Here is a 24,920-nt window from a genome sequence, read left to right on the forward strand (position 1 = left end):
AACACGTTTCAAGGTCAACCGGCCGGCACCAAAACATGATCCTATCTCATCCAAGTGAAATAGGGTCACCTATACTATCCCTTATATCGCTGGAAGGATAACGTCCACAGCAGAAAAGGTTATTTTACTCTGTAGTAATGCGGAACTATAAATACGAACCATTCTTGTATGAGAGCTCATTATCTAGCTTATACTAATGGAACATTATAATATGTTTAAAACACAAAATTCGGTTTAATTTCTGTTGCAATTGCGTGACAACGAAAAATACTGCGTCATTGTACTCAAATAGTATAATGTACACCGGAATCAACTGCAGTAGTCAAGAACGTTTGTAATACCTTGTTCCGATCGTATTTTGTTTCCATAAATTTTGTTTCTTCTTGCACCGCTCCACCGTCTATATTGTATCATCATAACAAATCTCTGGACTGTGAAAAACAATAAAGAACATTATGGATGCGTGTACAGCTGTAGAGCGTGATATTGATAAAGTGTTATCCAAATTTACAGCATTTTCAGAACATTCATCAAACACACTGACAAATCTTCGCAGTGACATAGAGAACCTGAAGCGAGAAATTGACCAAGGTAAGTGTTTAATTTCATTTTGGACAAAGACACTGGAAGTTCTATATTTGGCATTACTTTGTCCAGTGATATGAACAGAGTTGTTCTAGGATATTTGGTGGTGGTCAGGTAACACTAGATACTTGCGTTTTCTACAGAAGGTATTAGTTATGAAGTAAAATGAAGGAAGTTCTTAATATTTGAGAAAGGACTTAATGGTATTACATAGTCACAGTGACAGTCATAGAAAGACCAGTCAGTAAGTAAATATTTCACTAAATTTTGGGGGTAATTGGTGTAGGGTATTACTGTCAGGATGCTGCCCTTTTCACCAATCATAAGAATAGTGAACTGGACCAGCTTTTACTGAATAGGAGTGGGAATTAGTGAATTGGAACTGATTTGTCATGAAACAGAGCATCTGTTTGCCGTGCTTTTAGATTGTAGGAGTATTGCGTGCCTATTATTGTACGGAATACTTCAGAATGAAAACCGAAAACATTTATGAAAATCAGTCCTGTTTTGACAAATTGGAAAACCTCCAGGCAAATTGGAATATGTTGTGAAGTAGGGCACAAAATGGGGCAGTTTTTAGTTTGTACTGTCATTCAAAATAAAGCATTGTTATTGTAAGAATTATTAATTAAAAGTATTTTTTGATGGCTTTTGTAATAAACTGAGCCAGGGATTGTTCAAGAATAGAATAGGGATTGTACCATATAAAATCCATGGGATGACCATAGGAATATTTATATATATATATATATATATATATATACATTCATATATATATATATATATATATATATATAGGTATGTATACATATATATATATATATATATATATATGTATATATATATGTATATATATATATGTATATATATATATGTATATATATATATGTATATATATATATATGTAAATATGTATATATATATATATATGTAAATATATATATATATATATTATATATAGATATATACAATCCTTTGGGGGATATATTATCATGTTTGGGCAATGGGAAATTACTTTTTCTGTCTTTGGTGTGTGATCTACACAGGACAAAGTATAGAAATAAAACTACAATGTTTTGCACAAGTACAATCAAACAGCACTCCAATTAGATTATTTTGACAACATATTTAAAAGGACAGCATAACTCTCAAATTCAATAATGCTCTGTCTCTTGACAGATCGGTTCTGATTTGCTCATTTCTACTACGATTTACTTAAAAACAGGTCCAATTCGTTATTCTTACAAATTGATTTCAGTCATGTGGGATGCTAAGAGACTGTTATGTGGCTCCTACCTCTTGGACTTGATCCATAATTGAGTGCCTGATAAGTATTGTAAAACCAAGTATTTAAAGTTAAGGTTATCTAGCACTGTATGTGCAATAACTACAGTACTTAAATTAGTCGTCCCTAGATCAGGAATGCTAATCTAATGTAGTTATAGGAATAGCTGTAGTTGGAGCTGTAACTACTAAAGTTTTGGAGTTCCATGTATTAACTACCCTGACCAAAGTTATCCAACACATGTTTTCATTATATTATACCATATGCACTTGACCTTCTACTGATTTCATCATAGTTGAAGAAGACTTTTTGATCCACAATTTTCATTCCTTTTTATACAGTTGTCAGTCATAGTCCTTGACATCTCACTTCATATTCCAGTTATGCTGTGGTTAGGTTATCTATGAAATGTGTTACTACTGACTAACAATCTATATATCAAGGGGCTCTTCCCCCTTATAAAGGTATGTGTGCACCGTAGAAATTTTGATTAGATTTGTTCTAGCTAGAGCTCTCTAAATAGTGTACACATCAGTGAGAGTGCTATAGCTAGACTTAGTCTCCAATCTCGGTAGAGTTGTTGTAGTCTAGTTAGTGTTGTAATGGATAAAAGGTGGAGAACACATACCAAAACTGCTGTAGATCTATTTGTCGACCTAAATATATTTTGTCACTCTAGGTAGAGAACTAATGTACAATGCCAATAAAATGACATCCAAGGAAAAATGAAAATGGGATAGTAGTTAGCCAATGCTATTAATACAGCAATATGAAAGGTTCCCAGAATTGTGGAATGTGTTGTTGATGTAGTGCCGTAATAAAGAAAACAAGGCAAGTACTATGAAATAAATAACAAAGACATTAAATATTCCTGCCTCAGAAATCACATGAAAGTGGCTAAATCTGCATTGCCGAATGAACACTGAAATGAGGAAAATAAAAAAGAGGAAAAGTGGTATTTAGCTTATATTTAGTGTTGTCTGATATAGTGGTCAACCACCCAGGTCACCCTTATTGTTCAACCTCCTCATAAGCGACCTACCAATTCCTGAACCAGAAATAAACACCAACATTCTCATATGCTGATGACTTCACAATAATAACCCAGTACAATAAATACAAAATAGCAGCAAAGAGTACCCAAGCCTACTAGTACAAAGTGGAACAGTAGGTCAGAAATAACAGATTGGAAGCTTCACCCTGGAAGTCAACAGTAACGTTGCTCACCAAGACAACCTTGAGTTAAAAAGTTACCCTGTTGTAATATGAAAGGGCCAAACCCTTCCTTGATGAAAGAACCCAAAAATTCTGGGTCTAACATTTGATACCCATGACACTGAGCCCATAGGCAAAGGACCTAACAACAAAAATCAACAAAAAAAACAAATCTTCTGAAAATTATCTCTAGCACTGACTTTGGGTTACAAGAAGAAACTCATAATAACCATCTATAAAGAATTCATAAGAACCACATAGAAATACACCTTCACAGCATGGTTTCCAACAATCGGCAAATCATATACAAACACTGCATAAACATTGAGAATAATTACATGATGCACCAAAACCACCTTTATACGAAACCTACATACAGAAATCAAAATCCTCCCAATAGAATGTCACATGAAAATGATAGAAACACAACAGAATCCTTAATAGCACACACTCCTCACATTAAATTTCACAAGCAAAGTTCTATATGTATAACCCTCCTACACCAGAGAACCACACTAACAAGCCTGTGCTCAGGTCACCTCTGTCATAGAGGCAGTACCAACAGAATAGTCCTGGCCATAGATTCAACCACTACATAGAAGACACAGAACACCTCATGGTACAATACCCCACACTGGCTATTCCCAAACAGCAATATACTATCCCATCTTTAACCCCTTGAGTACCGGATGTGTGTTTTGTGACACCTGCATGTCACGGCTGAGTGCACCCGCTAGGAACCGAGCATGCTCCCCATGACACCCACGTGTCACAGTTATAAGCTGTGTGTATTGAGGGCTCTCAAGGCCTCGGTTTCTGGGTTATTTCTACCCTAGTGGTGGCAAGTGTCTGTGTTTACAAACATAAGGCTCCAGCCATTCCTGGGATGGTTTGAAACGTTTGTTTATGTAAGGTTGACGGGTTAGTAATGAAGGGGTTAAGTAATTTAAGGTCCCATCCATAGGCTTATGGCAGTTTGTTTGAGGCTGCAGGTTTTCTGCAAGAGTGACCATGGCAATAGATTGATTGACTGATTTATGTTATTTATAATGTTTTCTTGGCTGTGCACTGGAAATTCTAGTTATTGTAATGGTAAACTCTGACCATAATTGATTTATTGATGTTTATTAACAGTTGGATCTGGTGAATTGACGGAGGCTCAAGCTCTCATATTGACTCAAGCACTTGGGAGAGTAAAGGAAGCCGTCACATGTTTGAGCACAGATCATCGAGATCTTCACTCCTCAGTGTCGAAAGTGGGCAAAGCTGTAGATAAGGTAATAAACACATAGAGCTCTTTATTGACAACAAGTTTTGTTTGTATTATTTGTGTAGCCATTACCTAGTTATATTTTTTCACTGTTATTGTGTTTGGATGTATGTAATACAAATTTAATCTTTTTTTCACAGAATTTCACACCTGACTTCGGCTGTATAAGCAATGACTCTGTATTTAGTGGCACCAAACAGCAGCTTTTAAATGAAGTCATATGTCAACATTTCTTCAGGCAAGGCTTACTCACCATTGCAGAAGATCTCATCAGTGTAAGTTCACGTTTGAGCCAGGACCTCTTATGGATTATTATTATTATTATTATTATTAATGAGGATGTGAGGAGGAGAACAAGGGTGGAAAGGGAACTGGGAGATAGAGTTGATGAAAGAGTATTAGGATGGTTTGGACACATGGAAAGAATGAGTGAAGAAAGATTAGTAAAAGAAGTGTGGAAGGCAGAGGTGGAAGGAGTGAATATGAGGGGGCATCCTAGGATGAGATGGATGGATGGGGTGAAAGGGGCATTACAAAAGAGAGGAATGTCTTTGGAGGAAGAACGGGAGAGGACAGAAGATAGGGGTTGAATGGAGAGGGGTTGTGTATAGATGATGCTGTGATGCATGAGGGGGAGTGGTTGGGGGATGGGAGGTGAGGAAGTATGTATGAGAAAAAATTTGACGCAGCCCGAAGGGATTTCTCCCTGTCTTCTCCTTTTATGCATGGGGGGACGGAGAGGGGGGGTCGCCGAATTTATGAAGCGGCTTTGCTGTGGATGTGCTGCGTCTTGCGACACTGCTTCTGACCCAGGGCAGTGGACAGGATGCAGGGATGACCTGTCATCCTGGAGGTGCCGAGATGGGGAGGAGGGTGGAGGGAAATGGAATGGTTGGGAGTGGGTTCTATGCCTTTTTCTTTTTGGCTACCTCCCGTGTAGGGGGAAAAAGCCTGTGGTATATGTATGTATGTATTATCATTATTAGCGGGTTAGGGTGTCGTTACTTGCGGTGAAGGTCGAGGGGACGATGGTTCGAACCCTGCCACCGGTGAAGTTGAACCAAGAGCATGGTTCATTAAATTCCACACTACAAAGTCCTCTGTAAGGGGTATCGTCGTAGCCTACTGATAGGTGGGAGTTTGTGACATTAAACCATATCATCATCATTATTTATTTATTTATTTTATTTATTTATTTTATTTTTATTTTTTATTTATTTATTTATTTATTTATTTTGAGTGATGTAAAGAGTTCTTGTAAAACTTAAATATAAGGAGATAGAAAACAGAAAGAAAAGAAAGGGATCTGTATGTTGCTTTTATGGATCTGGGGAAGATATATTCAAGAGAATGTTGCAGATATAAAGCATGATTGAAAGGTTGCTGAATGCAATCAGAATTGTGTACAAGGGAAGCAAGATAATGCATAAAAGTAATAGAAATAAGGGAATGGTTCAAAATACAAAGGACTGAAGGATGTGTGATGTTATTGTGTGATTTACCATATGGTACAAAACATACATACATACATATACCAAGGCTTTTTCCCCCTTTCAAGGGAGGTAGCCAAAAAGGGAAAGGCATAAAAACACTCCCACCCATTTCATCCCTAAATACACTCCACACCCCTCCCACCCTCCCTCTCATCTGAGCACCTCCTGGATGACGGGTCATCCCTGCACCTTGCCCACCGCTCTGGGTCAGAAGCAGTGTCGCAAGACACAGCACATCCACAGCAAGGCCGCTTCATTTAATCAGCGACCCCCCCCTCTCCGTCCCCCCTTGCATATAAGGAGAGGACGGGGAGAAATCCCTTCGGGCTGCGTCAAAATTTACTCACACATACTACCCCACCCCCCGCCCATTCCTCCTCATGCAAGCACAACATCATCCATATACAACCATTCTCCACTCACCTCTGTCTTCCGTCCTCTCCCTTCCTTCCTCAACAGACATTCCCCTCTTCCCCAAAGCCCCCTTCACCCCATCCATCCACCTCATCCTAGGACGTCCCCTCATGTTCACTCCCTCCACATCTGCCTTCCATACCTCTTTTACTAGTCTTTCTTCACTCATTCTTTCCATGTGTCCAAACCATCCTAATATTCTTTCATCAACCCTATCTCCCAGCTCCTTTTTCACCCCTGTTCTCCTCCTCACCTCCTCATTTCTCACTCTATCCAGCCTAGTAACCCAAAACATGGTATCTTTTATTCTATTTCATTTACATAATGTTAACTACTAAATGCCATCTTCCCCTTACAGAAGAGATAGGTGAGTCATCCATTTCATCTACAATTACCAAAAATTATGGTTATAATTTGACTTTTTAAAGATGAAAAATTTATCCATAATTTGGCGTCAACCTTTGTGCTGGGTATAAACTATGAACCTCTACCACAGAGGGGTAAACCGTGAAATAGCACTTTTAGTGTATGTGTTTTGTCTGTGTGATTGATTTTTGAATTTTGATTTTGTCTGTGTGATTGATTTTTGAATTTTGATTTTGTCTGTGTGAATGATTTTATGCCTTTTCCTTTTTGGCTGCCTCCCTAGTAAGGGGGAAAAAGCCTTGGTTTATGTATGTATGTATGTTTTGTCTGTGTGTACTTATGTATGTATGTATACATGTACATTGGTTAAGGCAATTTCTCTATCTCAGGAAACTGATTTACATGTATGTATGTGTGTCTTTGTGTACTTATGGATGTACGTATATATGTACATTGGTTAAGGTAATTTCTCTATTTCAGGAAACTGATTTACAACTACAAAAAGAATCGAGAGAACCTTTCTTCGAACTGAATCGCATTTTGGATGCACTTAAGGCAAGAAAATTAGAACCTGCTCTTGAATGGGCAAAAATAAACAGAGAAAAATTAAGAGCACAGGTAAGAATGTGACTAATATATAAAAAAAAAATGTCTATATTTGAGATTATACCAACCCATGATCAAATTACATAAAGTCAACCTCAGTTTTTGTACGTCAAATTTATTGCACAATTCAGTTTTTGATTACTTTTTCACTGATATTTTGTCCCAGTTTTTGTACATCTACAGATGTATGAAAACTGGGACAAAAATTTGACAAAAAATCGTCAAGATCTGAATCATACAAAAATAGGATGTACAAATACTGAGGCTTGACTATAGTTACATATGATATATACTGTTAGAGGTAACAAATAATGACCAATTTTGTCAATATGTGGCTCCAGTTTGGGTTAACTTCTTTTTATGTTAAACAGCACAGTAGTCTGGAATTCAAGCTACATCGTCTAGCTTTCATCGAGTTGATCAAGGAGGGCCCACACAAAGTTCAAGAGGCCATACAGTATGCAAGACTTCACTTCACCCCCTTTGTATACCAACATGAAAAGGGTAAGAGCACTGTTTACATTATTAGAAGACTCCTTGGATGCTAAACTCCCGTACCTTATTGACTATTAAATATATGTACTGAAGAAGGACTGAGAACCTGCACAAAATGATCCTGCAAGAAAGATATCAATCATCTCCCTGCTGCTCATCTTCAGATCCTGTCATTTTCTTCATTTCCATTTGAAGAGATGACTCGAAGAGACTGACACTTAGTGTTCAGATCCAAGATATCCGTATATCAACTTCATGTGTATTTCCTCCACCTTTTAACAGAAGGATAGCTCGCAACCAGGGACTGCCTTCTTCCTACTTTCAGCAGGTGATATAGAAACAACACCACATTAATACAACATGGATGTCAGACCAACATTCAACTTCGCTGGTATTTACCTAGTTGTATCTTACCTGACGGGAGCTATGCTTGTTGTGACCCGTTTTGTATCTCTCCATGTCCAATTTTTTCTTGAAATTGTGTATAGTTCTGGCATTCTCTGTTTCACTGTTCAATTTGTTCCAGACATCGATCACTCTGTGTGGGAAATTATTCTTTTTCAGGTCTCTTCTGTAACTATCTTTCTTTAGTTTCATTACGTGTCCTCTTGTTTCCCTCTTGTCCCATTTTAATAGGTCATCTCAAAGGGACTGCTCGGACAGACAGTCTAGGGAACGACAACAACAACAATCTCAAAGGGAGTTGGGAGATAGGGTTGATGAAAGAGTATTAGGATGGTTTGGACACATGGAAAGAATGAGTGAAGAAAGACTAGTAAAAGAGGTATGGAAGGCAGATGTGGAGGGAGTGAACATGAGGGGATGTCCTTGGATGAGATGGATGGATGGGGTGAAGGGAGCTTTGGGGAAGAGGGGAATGTCTGTTGAGGAAAGATGGGAGAGGACAAAAGATGGGTGAATGGATAATGGTTGTATATGGATGATGTGATGCATGAGGTGGAATGGGGGGTGAGGTAGTATGTGCGAGCAAAATTTGACGCAGCCTGAAGGGATTTCTCCCCATCTTCTCCTTTTATACATGGGGGGGACAGAGGGGAGGTGGTCGCTGATTTAATGAAGCGGCCTTGCTGCGGATGTGCTGTGTCTTACGACACTGCTTCTGACCCAGGGCAGTGGACAACGTGCAGGGATGACCTGTCATCCAGGAGGTGCTAAGATGGGAGGGAGGGTGGAGGGGAGTGGAGTGTATTTAGGGATGGAATGGGTGGGAATGATTTTATGCCGTTTTCTTTTGGCTACCTCCCTTGTAAGGGGGAAAAAGCCTTCGTATATGTATGTATCTCTATCGAGAACTTCCATCCCTTTCATAATTCTGAAAATGGTCAACAAATCTCCTCTTTCCCTTCTCTGCTCCAATGTTGGCAACTGTAATTTCTCCAATCTTTGTTCATATGTCAAGTTTGATAGTGTGGCTGCCATTTGTGTCACTGCTCTTTGGATTCTTTCAAACTGCCATCCCCTCGACCTTTGCCGCAAGTAATGATGCCTTGTGATAAAGGACTAACTGGCCTCCCTCCTCCATAGTAAAGTTGAGAAATTCACAGACCAGACAAAAAGACTTTCCTTTGGGCCACACCGATACTTTAGCTATTTTGTAACGACTTACATTTCTCAAACATTTTATCTCTAAAACGCTCTATTCGTTTCCTGTTTGTGTTTGCTCCATGAAGTGCCATGCTCTAAATTCTTCCATCTTACAACCTTTCTTCATTCAGCTCCAAGTACAGGAGTACCTCACTGTACGACCAAGTGCTATAAAGCAGGTAAAACAAATGTCGGGTGTATGTGAAATCCCCAGAAGGCAATAATTGAGGAAGGGGGTTGACAGGGTCCATGAACACAACCCCCGTACAGTACTACCTCTCATTGACGGACGTTAATTAGCTGTGTTTGCTGTGTTTTCGGTGCTGTTGTTTAGTCACCCTAAAACCACTTCAGATCAACGGATTATTCACATCAACGGACACCATTACCCCCCTTTTAGTCCATTAATGAGAGGTAGTACTGTACTTACACGTACAACCCACCTCGAGATACGAATTTTCGCATTGCGACCAGTCAGCTGGGAACACAGCTCGGTTGAATTGTGAGGTATTCCTGTACCTATATGTCATAACTATTCATTTCACCCAGATATTTATTTGCTTCCTTTACTCTATAATTCATCCACATATTCACTTCTCTATTCACCACCATGTACAACCACAGACATTTAAAGCTCTTATTTCTCAAGCCTTTCACCCTTCGTACTCACATTCAACCTGCCACCTTCATCATTTCATGCTGATCTCATCACTTTGTTTTTACCCATGTTTACTTGTGTGAAAGATGTGAATGAAATTTCACGAATAAGACAAGGAAGACTACTCACTGGAGATGAGAAAGATGTTGATACCTTCACTGTTGTTATTAGACTAGATGGATAAACAGCACTGATGAATGTGATTCGGTTTTTGTGATATCGGCTGAAGTGGAAGAAGATGGAAGCCATCATTGGTTGTTAATTTCCTAAAATGAAGAAATAGAGGAAAGATACTTAAAGCTGATAGAAATCTTAGGCCTGGTCCAGGAACCAAATGCCAGCCTATTTGGTCTGCACCTTCAGATAGAAGTAACTGTATTCATGGGATTTGAAGATGACCAGTGGGGAAATGATCCCTCCAACATCATTCTAGTACAGCATTTCTCAACCTTTTTACCCTAGCGTAACCTTTGAAATAAATTGCATGTCTCAAGGAACCCCTGCACAAAAAGAAAAAACACATATACCATATCTTTCTCATTCTATTTTCATCATAATGATAGGTTAGATAGGATGATGTCTATATTACATTATTACAATACCCAAGAATATGTCGTGTGTGTTTAGTTATATTACGTATATAATATTAAATTAAAAATCAATAGTGCATTAGCTTATCTCACTTGTTCTCGCAGAACCCTAAGGGACCTTTTGTAGAACCTTAGGGTTCCGGGGAACCCTGGTTGAGAAACGCTGTTCTAGTAAGACTACTGCATGCAGGCTCCCATTTTGAGTCCCAGATGAATTGATATAGACAAAATTCTGACTTGTCTAATGATTCAAATTAAAATGCTGAGCCTTGTCCATTTCACACCAAAATGGGGAACTTGAATATTTCATTAAAAGTCACTAATCTCTTGATTGTCAGTGGAAATTTTTAAGAAAAAGGTGAATTTGTACATATAGTAAGATTTTAATTCCTGTTATCCTTTTGTGCACTCAGTGCAAGCTACATTATGTGACAAGTTTTAGTTGAGATTTGCTTGATTGAGTGGAAATTTTTAAAACAAAAAGTGAATTTATAGATATAGGAAAAATGTAATTCCTGATATCCCTTTATGTACTCAATGCATGCTACTTTGTGTGACAAGTTTTAGTTGAGATTTGTAATTTGAGTTGTAATTTCTAAACTTTTATTGTTTTCAGTATCCCTATCCCCATGCTGGATACTGACTACATGCTGTCATGCAGTGGTGACTGCATGACAGCATGCATTCTGATGCAGTAGGGACTGTTTTGAGACACCCCTATAGACTGGAGTAACACATAATTTGTATATGTTGAAGTAAAATCTCTAATCAAACCTTAGTTTGATTAGAGATAGAGTGGAATATGTAGGGAATGGAATGGGTGGGAGTGGTTTCTTTGCCTTTTTCTTTTTGGCTACCCCTTGTGTAAGGGGGAGAAAGCCTTTGGTAAATGTATGTATGTAATATCTCTAATCATAGAGGAATGATGCTACTTTTGTACTACAACTGTCCCTCCTCTATGCTGCCCCCTTGAAACTGTCCTCTACCTCTTCCATCATTATATATCTCATTTGATACATATACCAACAGCTCCCCCTTACAAGGGAGGTAGCCAAAAACAAAGGCATAAAATCCACTCTCATCCATTCCATTCCCACATACTCCATTCCCATTCACCCTCCTCCCTCCCTCTTATCTTGGCTCCTCCTGGGTGATAGGTCATCCCTGCATCTTGCCCACGCATATACCAAGGGCTTTTTCCCCCTTACAAGGAAGGTAGCCAAAGTCAAAAGGCATGATTCCACTCCCACCCATTTCATCCCCACCCACTCCACTCCCATTTACCACCCTTCCTTCTCTCCTTCTTTTCTTGGCTCCACCTGTATGATGAGTCATCCCTGCATCTCGCCCATTGCTCTGGTTCAGAAGCAATGCAGCAAGACAGCACATCCACAGCAAGGCCGCTTCACTTAATTGGCAAATCCCCGATCACCATTCCCACATGCAAAAAAAGAAAAGACAAGGAGAAATCCCTTCAGGCTGTGTCAGAATATCATTCACACATAACCACTCCCAAACCACCCACTCCCTTCCATGCAACACAGCATCATCCATACACAACCATTCTCCACTCAACCCTATCTTCTGTCTTCTCCCTCCATTCCTCAATAGCCGTCCCTCTCTTTCTCAACGCCCTTTTTCCCTCTGAAAAAAAAAACAAAAAAAAACTGCCACTATGATTCCCTTGCAAGTTGTTAAAGTTGACAAAGTGGGATGCATTGATGGGACAAGGGCTCCTGTTCTCTGTATGTTCATCCTACGTTAAGTCTGGGAGAAATCCAACCAGAAACTTCAAATTTTGATCATTAAATGTGCATGGTTGTGGTGAAACTGGGATGGGAGGTGTAGGTTTTCAAAATAGCATGTGGACCTGGTAGTGAGGAGAATTTTTTTTTTTTTTTTTTTTTTTTTTTCAGAGTGCTTAGTGAGTTTTGGGAGGATTGTCAATATAGCGGTGTTGGGGAATATCAATACTAGAGTAGAAAAGATGGAGTACAGTGAACTCCTGCCCATCTGCATACCTGCAACTTTTCCCATCAATCCTAAATAATGTGTGCTTATAATTCTCCTGCCTATCTGTGAAACCGAATTTTCTCGGCACTAGTATTTAAACCAAAAGTCCCTTTTTTTTCTAACTCAAATCTTAAAATTTATTATCAATTAATTTATAAATAGACTTATTAATTGAAAATAAAGCAATATACATACATATACCAAAGATGCTAAGATAAGAGGGAGGGTGGAGGGGTGTGGAGTGTATTCAGGGATGGAATGGGTGGAAATGATTTTATGCCTTTTCCTTTTTGGCTACCTCCCTTGTAAGGAGGAAAAAGCCTTGGTATATGTATGTATGTATGTTTTCCCCTTTACAAGGGAGGTAGCCAATATAGCAATATACATACATACATACGTCAACATGTTGATTATGTTTATTTTGTAGCTGAGTGACCCTTGAATTCTGTGAACTGGTTTGATCATGTTTTCTGTGGTTGTTAATATTCAGAGTGAACGAGAATAAGTACAGTGCTACCTTTCATTAACGGACGTTAATTAGCTGTGTTTGCAGTGTTTTTTGCTGTGTTTTTGGTGCTGTTGTGTAGTGCTGTGCCACTATGCCACCCAAAACCACTCCAAATCAATGGACACCGTTACCCCCCTTTTAGTCCGTTAATGAGAGGTAGTACTGTAATACATCAGTGAGTTCATATTTTATAATGCAAGTAGTATGATGCATTGTACGTTAGGCATCCGATGCTGTGTGCGAGAATTTGACTCTTATTGAAGAGGTTGATGGATCATAGACACATGACATACTATTATAATTGAGGACTTATCTCAAATTGAAGAACGCTTAGTTAGGTATACATGCTACCCACCTTAACTCTTCTTCATCACCCCTAGGGCTGTACTTTTAAACCTTTTTGCCACCCATGACAATTGCTTTCTACCATTAGAAAGAAAAATTCCATTAACTATGTTAAATTATAGTTATGACCCATCATCTAGGAAATGCCAAGATACGAGGGAGGGTAGAGGGGAGTGTGTATGTAGGGGATGGAATGGGTGGGAGTGGTTTCTATGCCTTTTTCTTTTGGCTACATCCTGTGTAAGAGGGAAAAAATGCTTTTGGTATATGTATGTATGTATGTAAATTATAGTTATGAAAAATATTGGTAGGTTTTGTAGATAAGCAGATAAGCCAAATACACTTAACTAGAACATCAGAGGTAAAAATCTACCTTCTAATGGTAAATAGCATTTGCTGGAGCTGCCAGAAGGTTTAAAAGTACAGCCAGTCTTTGTTTAGGTTTGGGAATGGTTTATATCTTTATCCTAATAGATACAAACCATTCTCATAGATAAACAAAATTGGTCAACAAACATATAATACTCTCTTAATCTGATTATCAGTCATCATCAAAACCTCCCATCACCTGTATGGTATTCTTACCTACTCTATTGTGATTCATTGTTAAATATTTAGAAAAAAAAATCCCAGGTCATTTGTTTTCTTGATGATTTCTCTTTTCAGCAGTAATTCAGAATCTTATGGGGAGTCTATTGTATGTGAAAGAGGGCTTGGTGAATTCCCCTTATGCTGAGCTTCTGAGTTCAACGCAGTGGGGAGAAATCTGTGATGTCTTCACCCGAGATGCTTGTGCTCTGCTCGGACTTTCTGTCGATAGTCCATTGTCTGTATGGTGAGATTGATTTATTTCTTTGCTTACAGTGTCCCTTGTGGTTTATATTAATGTCAGGAGACCTTAGAAAATAATAATAAATAGATTAAATGTTAAGCCCAGGACATGTGGACTTTTTTTTTTTCTTTTTTCTTTTTGACACTTGACTTATTTTTGTAATACTTCATCTGAGGGGATTGGATACCATAGGCTAATGGGGGTTCACTATATTGACGTCTCTCTCTCTCTCTCATTCTCTCTCATTTTCACTCTCTCTCATTCTCACTCTGTCTCTCTCACATTCTCACTTTCATTTTCACTCTCTTTTTCAATCTCTCTCTCTCTCTCTCTCTCTCTCTCTCTCTCTCTCTCTCTCAAGTATGTCATTGTTTGGAGGGATTAATACATTTTGGGTTATTAACCATGCTATTTTTTTTGTATGTACAGTGAGGTTGAGGTAATTGTATCTTTGAAATCTCCTGTATAATTGGTAAGGCAACAATTATGATTGTGTTATTTGTGACCAAGAGGCAGGTGTTTTCTCTTGTCTTTGTTTGTCAAGTAATTTCTCAACCATTTTTTTTTTCTTAAGAACAATTGCCTAACTCTCTTAATCTTGTTCATTATTATTTACTTCATTTTGTGTATACCTAATTGATGTTTTTGTATGTTTTATTTCTTTAGTGTTTTGTCTTGCTTTGTATTTCTAATGGTGTTAATTTGATTGTTACAAAAACATATTTTGTTAGTAGAATATCTGATATAGTGATCTTTCCAAAAGTTTTTTCTTCAACTGTTTTTTCAGTTTTGTGCTCTAATATGCAGGAGATGTATTGATAATTCTTAGCACTTTATCATTTCCTAGGACTCAGTATATTACAGTAGGGTCTCTACACATATACCCACAGCTTTTTTCCCTTTACAAGGGAGATAACAAAAAACAAAGGCATAAAAATCCACTCCCACCCATTCCATCCCCACATACTCCACTCCCATTCACCCCCCCCTCACTCCCTCTTATCTTGGCTCCTCCTGGATGATGGGTCATCCCTGCATCTCGCCAACTGCTCTGGGTCAGAAGCAATGTAGCAAGACACAGTACATCCACAGCAAGACCACTTCATTTAATTGGCGACCACCCCCCCTCTCTGTCCCCTCATGCAGAAAAAGAGAAGATGGGGAGAAATCCCTTCGGGGTGTGTCAAAATATCATTCACACATACTCCCTCACCCATCCCCCACCCACTCCCTTCCATGCATCATCCATATGCAACCATTCTCCATTCACCCCTATCTTTTGTATTCTCCCTTCCTTTCACAACAGACATTCCCCTCTTTCCCAATGCCCCTTTTACCTCATCCATCCATCTCATCCTCAGTTGCTCCCTCATTTTAGAACATCAATCTCAACCACATTATTTGTTGTGTAAATCTGTTCCAAGCCCCAACGAGACCCCCTCTCATAAAAGCATATAGGAAATAGAGAACATACAAATGAAATACCAGTCAGCTTGTGGTTCAGTGTTTGAAATTCTGTTCTAAATACAAATTTTATTTTATTTTGGAAAACTGTTTGTTACTATAGCAAAGTGTTCATGTACAGGGCCTGCACTACAATTAATTTTATATCAGTAGTGTTTTGTTAAGTACATAATGTGGACGGCAAAATGAGTACAATGTATCATTAATTTCAGTGAATTAGTTTATTTAAATTAATCAATTCATTGCCCCTAGTCTCTCTTGTAGAAGACCTGTGGCCTTTAGGTAGCTGGGAACAGTTGATTTAGATATACTATGTACTGGAGTATTAACTGCAGTCAGTATTTTGGGAATTATGTAACAGTCTGGGGTATTGGCTGCATGTTATTGTGAGGTTAAGATCTGCTCAGTAGCATGCAGCTGATACTTGAGGGTCTATATGGAATGCCCTTATGGACCAGAGCCACACATTATTTTTGTCTGCGATAGAGGATATATCTATTCATAAAGAAATTATGTTACTTTATTATACTGTGACTGTCTCTCCGTTATGCTGTCCCCCTACTCTTAATACTGTCTTGTGCCACTTCTCTGAATGTTCATTTCCTTTTTTGCTGAACCCTGTGGTAGGGGAGAAAGAATACTGCCACCAAGTGTTCCCAGTAATAAAAAGCAAAATCAGGATAGGGATAGAACTAGGTATCCTACTCTATTTAGCCCCACAGGGGACATTCCTAAAAAAAAAAAAAAAAAAAAAGACATAAGAGGGTCTGGGAGTTTTCCAACCAGAACCCTAAGGTGGTCTTCAAATGTGTGTGGATGTGATAGAAGAGAAGAGATAGGTAGTATGTTTATAAAAAGAAAGATGGATGTGTTGGCATTGAGTGAATTAAAGTTGAAAGGGAAGGAGTGAGTTTGAGTTTGGGAGTGTAGTAGGGAGGGTCTCAGGAGTGAAGAGAGGATGAGGGAGAGAAGGGGTGGCTATGTTAGTAAGTGAAGAGATAGGTAAGCATGTGGTGGAGTGAAAGGAGGTTTCTTCAAGGTTAATGTGGATGAGGGTGAAACTGAGAAGGGAGATGTGGGTTTTTGTAAGTGCATATAGGCCTGGTAGTGCAAAGAGTGTAGAGGAAAGGGAGGCTTTTTGGATAAATTTAAATGCGTGCATAGAGGGGTTAGGGAGAAATGTCAATGTAGTGGTGGTAGTGGGAGATCTCAATGCTAGGGAAGGAGATTAACCAGTAGACAGAGTGGTTGGGAAGTGTGGAGTGCCAGGAAAAAATTGTAGTGGAGAGTTGGTGGAGATCTGTTTAGAAAGAGAGTTGATGATAGCAAACAGTGTTTAGGAAGAAAGTCAAGCATAAGTACACATGGGAGAGGGTGGTGGATGGAAGAGTGGTAGATAGGGCTTTAATGGACTATATAGTGGTAACCAGGAGAAGAATAGGAAGAGTTTCGGATGTACATGTTCTAAGGGGAGAGAGTATGAGAATATCAGATAATTTTTTGGTGGAAAGTAAATTGAGAATGAAGGATAGATGGAGAAAGAGGAAAAGGACAGAAGGTAAGGAGGTGCTTAGAGTGAACTACTTAGATGAGAAAGAAAAGGAGGAGTGTAAGAACAAGCTAAGAGAATAGTGGGAGGGAGTGAAGGATAAAGTAGAACTAGGAGTGGAGGAGTGGGGATGTTTCAAGGAGGGAGTCACAAGAGAATCAGAACAGAAGATAAAAGGGGCAAAAAGGAGAGCAGGTGTAAAATGGGGAGGAATATGACAAAATTTTGAAATTAATAAAAAGATGTTTTAGTAGGAAATCAAGAAAGGAAGGGGAGGTAAGGCAAGTAGTGAAGAAAAGGTAAAAGGCACAGATGAACAGATCTTAATGGAAGAGGAGGCAGTAAGGGGAAGGTGGGCAGAGTATTTTAGAGAGCTGATGAATGTGGAAGAGAATTGGAAGGGATTGGTGGTAGGAGTGGGAGGTGCTAAGAAAATGACAGTGATTGGAGAGGAAAATGGAGGAGAAATAAGAAAAGATTAGGTGCAAGTAGCTCTGAAAATGATGAGAACAGGAAAAGCACCTGGGTTAGATGGGTGTCATGTTCAGTGTCTGAAGAAGGGAGGTACAGTAATAGTGGACTGGCTAGTGGGATTGTTTAATGTGTGTCTAAGGGAGGGTAGAGTACCAGAGGACTGGAGGAGTGCCTGTACAGTTCTGCTTTACAATGGTTCAGAGGGATCAGTTTGTTAAGTGTAGTTGGGAAGGCTTATGGGAGGGTTTTAATTGAAAGGATTAGGAGAGGACCAGAGGGAGTAATTGGTGAGGAATAGCATGGGTTTAGGGAAGGCAGGTGTTGTGTGGATCAGATTATTGTGGTAAGGCAGACATGTAAGAAAGCTTTAGGAAAAGGTAAGGATGTTTTTTGGACCCTTATGGATTTGGAAAATGCTTATGACAGGGGTAGACAGGAAGGCTTCATAAAAAGCAGTAGCTAATGCAAGGATTTGAGTCTTAGCAGCAGAGTTTGTTAATCCATTTGTCATAATGACACAACTTGTTGGATGGCTCACCATAATAAAGACTCGGTGAAATAGAATAGAGACTGAGCTACCCAAATGCCATTGAAGAACTACCGGGTCGTAGTCCAGGTCGTTCCTTTTGTATGATCTTGGTAGCTCAGGTATATTGTCTTTGCTTCATAATAAGCTGTTGCTAATGCAAGGGTTCAAGTCCTAACTGGAAAGCTTATCCATCTATCAAAATGACACATAATTTATATATCTTATTTCCAGAATATAAGACAATATTTTGTGAAATGATTATTAAAATGATTTTAATCATTTAGAAATAGGGTGGGAGATGAGGGATTTCTCCCCATCTTCTCCTTTTCTGCATGAGGGGACGGAGAGGGGGGGTCGCCAAATTTATGAAGCGGCCTTGCTGTGGATGTGCTGTGTCATGCGACACTGCTTCTGACCCAGGGCAGTGGACAGGATGCAGGGATGACCCATCATCCAGGAGGTGCCAAGATAGGAGGAGGGTGGAGGGGAGTGGAATGTAAGGGAAATGAAATGGGTGGGAGTGATTTCTATGCCTTTTTCCTTTTGGCTACCCCCTGTGTAAGGGGGAAAAAGCCTTTGGTATATGTATGTATGTAGAAATAATTTATTAATGGATTTGAAATGCACTTGAAGAGGGACATTATTAATATATAGTGATCTTTTCTCAGCATAAATGCGGGCTGCACTGCACTGCCTATCCTACTTAACATCAAGCAGGTGATGCAGCAGCGGCAAGTGCACAGCATGTGGAACACTAAGGAAGAACTACCGGTAAGTCTGATGGACGAACTACCGGTAAGTCCAAAAGATTTTTATTATTATTTCATCATAATTCATCCTCTTTCTCTCTCTCTCTCTCTCTCTCTCTCTATATATATATATATATATATATATATATATATATATATATATATATATATATATATATATATATATATATCCCACCCTACCCTTCTCTCTCTTGCTGGCAGGTCATAAATTGAATTAACAGTTGGTGTTTTATATATATATGTATGTATGTATATGGGAGTGGAGTATGTGAGGATGAAATGGGTGGGAGTGGATTTATACCTTTGAATTTGGCTACCTACCTTGTAAGGGGGAAAAGCCCTTTGTATATGTGTGTGTATATATATATGAGTTTTTATGAGAGTAGTAGAGCATGTGTTAGGATTAGAAATGGAGAGAGTGAGTGGTTTGAAGTAAAGGTGGGACTTCGTCAAGGATGCGTTATGTCGCCCTGGCTGTTCAACTTATACATGGATGGGGTGGTGCGAGAGGTGAATGCTAGGGTAGTGAGTCAGGGATTGGAGATGGTTAAAGAAAATGGAGAAAAGTGGGAGGTGAGCCAGCTGTTGTTTGCGGACGACACTGCGCTTGTGGCAGGGTCAGAGGAGGGATTGAGGAAGCTGGTGGCAGAGTTTGGGAGAGTATGTGATAGAAGAAAGCTAAAGATAAATGTGGGTAAAAGTAAGGTGATGAGATGTACAAGGGGTGAAAGTGGCAGTAGACTGGAAGTGAACATTAAGGGAGAGCAACTGGAGGAAGTGGATAGTTTTAGATACTTGGGTGCAAGTGTAGCAGGAAAAGGTGGAGTGAAGGTGGAGATAGAATGTAGATTGAGAGAAGCGAGTAAATGCCTTGGTGGTTTAAAGAGTGTAATGAGGAATAGACATTTGGGAATGGATGCGAAGAGGAGACTGTATGAAGGAGTGATTGTGCCAACAGCACTGTATGGGGCAGAAACGTGGAACATAAGAGAAGAAGAGAGAAGGAGTTTGAATGTGTTTGAGATGAGGTGTCTGAGAAGTATGGTGGGGGTTACTAGGCTGGATAGAGTGAGAAATGAGGAGGTGAGGAGGAGAACAGGGGTGAAAAAGGATTTGGGAGATAGGGTTGATGAAAGAATATTAGGATGGTTTGGACACATGGAAAGAATGAGTGAAGAAAGACTAGTAAAAGAGGTATGGAAGGCAGATGTGGTGGGAGTGAACATGAGGGGACGTCCTAGGATGAGGTGGATGGATGGGGTGAAGGGGGCTTTGGGGAAGAGGGGAATGTCTGTTGAGGAAGGAAGGGAGAGGACGGAAGACAGAGGTGAGTGGAGAATGGTTGTATATGGATGATGTTGTGACTGCATGAGGAGGAATGTGCGGGGGGGGTAGTATGTGTGAGTAAATTTGACGCAGCCCGAAGGGATTTCTCCCCGTCCTCGCCTTATATGCAAAGGGGGACGGAGAGGAGGGGTCGCCGATTAAATGAAGCGGCCTTGCTGTGGATGTACTGTGTCTTGCGACGCTGCTTCTGACCCAGGGCGGTGGGCAGGGTGCAGGGATGACCCGTCATCCAGGAGGTGCTCAGATGAGAGGAAGGGTGGGAGGGGTGTGGAGTGTATTTAGGGATGAAATGGGTGGGAGTGTTTTTATGCCTTTCCCTTTTTGGCTACCTCCCTTGGAAGGGGGAAAAAGCCTTGGTATATGTATGTATATATATATACAGTATAAGCTCTTTTAACCAGCATGAGTGGGACCAAAGACGTGACGGAAAGGGGAAATCCTGGTTACGAGAAGGAATATTAACCACTTCAGTACGGGACTTAAATCTCGCGGGCAGCAGCCAATGCCAGCCGTATGACGTGTCATAATAATACTCGCATCATAAAATATAGTCACCGCTTATATCGATCGTTCTCTCTTTCACCCGCGAATTTTGAAAACCACAGAGAATGGGATTCAGGGCGCATTTGGGAGAATGTAAAAACACAGGGGCAACTACAATAAATATAATCAAGACGCCGATATGGCAGGGTCGCGAATCCACTTGCTCCTCATGACGCCTACGTGTGCGGCACCGTATGGAAGGGGTTAAAAAAATACATTTATTGCCTTTATTCATAGAGTACTTAAATAAAATTCATTCAATGGCTTCACTTTTGTTGTTTATTTATTTACCAGTATATTCATATTTATTTATCTTTATTTATTTTCATGAAATCACGTATGTTTCTTTGTTTAGAATGTTTGTCTCTCTGCATTAATAATTCATTTTGAAGATGGTGAAGAGACATCACGTCTTGAGTCCCCATGTAGGTGCACTGCGCCGCAAACTTGATAAATGTTGCCAATCCTTTAGCGGCATCCTTCCACATTACTCTTGGCTCTGGGTCATCTTCCTCTTCACTATCAGCCTCTGTTTCCTTACCATGCTTCTCCTCAATCACTGCCTGAATGATTTCGTCGTCAGTTAGTGTGGGGGTGATAGCTTCGTCATTGTCGACCTCCATCCACTCCTGAAGAGCTTCATCAGTGATGCTAAGCTTAGCACTAACACGCATATCCTTCAACTCAGCCATCACTGCCTTCCTTTGCTGTCGGTATGTGTTTGTGTGTTGAGAGAGTTGCTAATAGACAGTCGCACGCTTAACATCAGGCGTCTTATTACAGTGGGCACTGGGCCTGACAGAGCGGCGGGATTTGTGGGAGATGGCGGGAAAAGTGCGTGCTACTTCTGGCGGGAGCGGGAGTGGCGCTGGAATTTTAAATTTTATTTTTTCAAATTTTTACATTTTTATACAAAATTGTTATTTCCTCGTGAATAATATGCCAGTTATAAGAAGGAGCCGGATACGAGAATAACGGATAAAATAGCTTTTGCTGTATATTTGTGTGTGTGTGTGTGTATATATATATATATATATATATATATATATATATTGTATATATATATACATACATATATGTGAGTCGAGTATATGGGGATGAAATGGGTAGGAGTGAATTTATGCATTTGATTTTGGCTACCTCCCTTTGTGTGTGTGTATTTACCTAGTTGTATCTTGGAAGGAGAGCAATGCTCGTGGTGTCCTGTGTCTGTATCTTGCCATGTCTAATTTGTCCTTTAATTTGTGTATTGTTTTTGCACACACTATTGTTTCATCAAGTATGTTCCATGCATCCACCACTCTGTGGGGAAAGTTGTTCTTTTTCAGATCTCTTCTATAACTATCCTTTTTGAAGTTTCTTCCATGTCCTCTCGTGCTTCTCTTATACCAATATAGTAAGTCTTCTCTACCCAGGACTTGTATACCTTTCATAATTCTGTAGATGGTCAACAAGTCATCTCTTTCTCTTCTTTGTTCCAGAGTCGGTAATTCTAGTATTGACCATCTGTCTTCATATGACAGTTTTGGTAATGTTGGGACCATCTTCGTAGTTGCTCTCAGGATTTTCTCAATTTTCTTTATATTCTTTTTAGTACTGGGTGACCGTAGTGTCGCTGCATATTCCAATTTTGGCCTTATCCGTGTGACTAGTATTTTCTTTGCCATTTCTTCGTCCAAGTAAGTAAAAGCCACTTTTATTGATCTTGTATGTGTGTATATACAGGGTGTTTGGGATGAATTTGGCACTTTTTCGGAAAGGAAAGAAAAAGTCATATCTTGGCCAAAAAATTATTTATCTCAAAATTCAAAGTGCATCTCTTAGAGGATCTGAACCTGCAGCACATGGCCTTCACGGTGTCCTTCGAGAGATGCCTGAACACCAGTTTGATCCTGGTAATCAGTTCGTCCTTGATGTTGCAGGCTGTATGATTGGTGTCTTTTTAAACTGCGTCCCGCACATAATAGTCCATGGGGTTGCAATCAGGCGAGTTAGGGGGCCAGATGTTGGGACTGATGAAGTCATAGTTCTTAGCCACTTCTGGGTTTTCCTGGAGGTGTTACACAGAGCTGAGTCCTGCTGCCGCATGTATGGCCTTCCCACACCCACCCTCTCCACCCAATGCTTGACAACAGTGGACAGCAACTCAATATAGCCATCTAAAGTGAGTTTGAGTCCCTCTTCAAAGATGTGGGGCAGCATGACGTGGCCATCACTGGAAACACACCCAAAGACTATCATAGTTTGAGGGAACTTGATCTTCATGAAGAGTAGGACTTCATGCAAACTGTAGGCTAGCCACCTGTTGTTCTGCGCATTGTCCAACTGGTCCCAAAAGTTCTTCTTGTCTGAGAAGAACCAGAACATCCCTGACTCAATTGGGTGTTTGACCTTGTTGAGGAGTTTCTTGGTGTTCGTAAGGCAGATCTCCTGGGCCTTGGCAGTGAGTAGTTGGCCCTTGCTCCTCTTAGATGAAGAGTAGCGAAGATCCTCGTTCAGCACTTTCTTCATAGTCAACCCTCCAATGCCCATCTCTCTCACCAAGGTCCACTTTGCCTTGCCTGGATGTTGCCGCACTTTTTTTTTTTTTTTTTTTTTTCTCTCCCTCCTTGAATTTTGATGTGCAGACAGACTCGGAATGCCTGCAATGATCCTTCCTACTAGCCACTGCTTCCAAATCATTGCAATTCTCCAGCTCACATCTTACAGCCTTCACAGTATTCAAGGAGCACTGAGCTGCAGCTAAGATTTCCAAATTTTTTGATGTGGCACAAATCATGATGCAGGTCACTCTCTTCCAGTATTCCAGTGCTTTCCAGCCGTCCATGCTCTCTACCTCTCACACCCACCAATAGTACACAGAATCAGCTATTCATTGCACTTTACTGCTATTAAATCCTTTAATTGGTTCCGAAGTGACAGAAGATAAAAAAAATTATCAAATTTATAGTGTGTAGATCAGATTTTTGTGGTAAGACAGATATGTGAGAAAGCTATAGGAAAAGGTAAGGATGTTTTTTGGGTTTTTATGGATCTGGAAAAGGCTTATGACAGGGATGACAGGAAGGCACTGTGTGAGGTTTTGCAGATATATGGAATGAGGAAAGCTGTTTAAGAGCAGTCAAGAGTTTTTACGAGAGTAGTAGAGACCATCCTAGCCTCCCGATAGGGGGAGTGTGTGACGTTAAACCATATCATCATCAGTAGAGCCTGTGTTAGGATTAGAAATGGTTTGAGGTAAAGGTGGGACTTTGTCAGGGATGTGTCATGTCACCCTGGCCGTTCAATTTATACCTGGATGGGGTGGTGTGAGAGGTGAATGCAAGGGTAGTGGGTCAGGGATTGGAGAAGGCTAAAGAAAATGGAGAAAAGTGGGAGATAAGCCAGTTGTTGTTTGCTGACGACACAGTGCTTGTAGTAGGATCAGAGGAGGGATTGAGGAAGTTAGTGACAGAGTTTGGGAAGGTGTGTGAAAGAAGAAAGCTGAAGATAAATGTGGGTAAAAGTAAGGTGATGAGATGTACAAGGGGAGAGAGTGACAGCAGACTGGAAGTGAGTATTAAGGGAAAGAGACTCGAGGAAATGGATAGTTTTAGATATTTGGGTGCGAATGTGACAGGAAAGGGAGGAGTGGGGGTGGAGATAGAATGTAGATTGAGAGAAGCGAGTAAATGCCTTGGTGGATTAAAAAGTGTAATTAGAAATAGACATTTGGGAATGGATGCTAAGAGGAGATTGTATGAAGGAGTGATTGTGCTGACAATACTGTATGGGGCAAAAACATGGAACATAAGAGAGAAGGAGTCTGAATGTGTTTGAGATGAAATGCCTGCGAAGTATGATAGGGGTTACTATGCTAGATAGAGTGAGAAATGAGGAGGAGGAGTATTAGGATGGTTTGGACACATGGAAAGGATGAGTGAAGAAAGACTAGTAAAAGAGGTGTGGAAGGAGTGAACATGAG

The 24,920-nt window shown here is 39.9% G+C and overlaps 1 protein-coding gene across 4 annotated transcripts in view; it reads left to right on the plus strand.

Moving 5' to 3' along the window:
* Positions 1 to 372: 372 nt before the first annotated feature.
* Positions 373 to 24,920, plus strand: part of Sou (required for meiotic nuclear division 5 protein souji) — a 32,879-nt gene continuing 8,331 nt past the window's right edge. The window contains exons 1-7 of one of the 4 annotated variants that reach the window (XM_076201421.1): positions 373 to 591; positions 4,220 to 4,362; positions 4,496 to 4,630; positions 7,109 to 7,246; positions 7,606 to 7,738; positions 14,118 to 14,283; positions 18,965 to 19,091. In XM_076201421.1, the coding sequence (XP_076057536.1) occupies positions 456 to 591; positions 4,220 to 4,362; positions 4,496 to 4,630; positions 7,109 to 7,246; positions 7,606 to 7,738; positions 14,118 to 14,283; positions 18,965 to 19,091 (978 nt within the window). In that variant the 5' untranslated portion in view covers positions 373 to 455. Of the gene's footprint in view, positions 592 to 4,219; positions 4,363 to 4,495; positions 4,631 to 7,108; positions 7,247 to 7,605; positions 7,739 to 14,114; positions 14,284 to 18,964; positions 19,092 to 24,920 lie in introns of all 4 variants that reach the window. The other 3 variants (XM_076201420.1, XM_076201423.1, XM_076201422.1) reach the window with 3 other exon arrangements.

This window comes from Oratosquilla oratoria, chromosome 18, assembly GCF_046742065.1.
Source record: "Oratosquilla oratoria isolate Oo_2021 chromosome 18, ASM4674206v1, whole genome shotgun sequence".
Classification (NCBI taxonomy): domain Eukaryota; kingdom Metazoa; phylum Arthropoda; class Malacostraca; order Stomatopoda; family Squillidae; genus Oratosquilla; species Oratosquilla oratoria.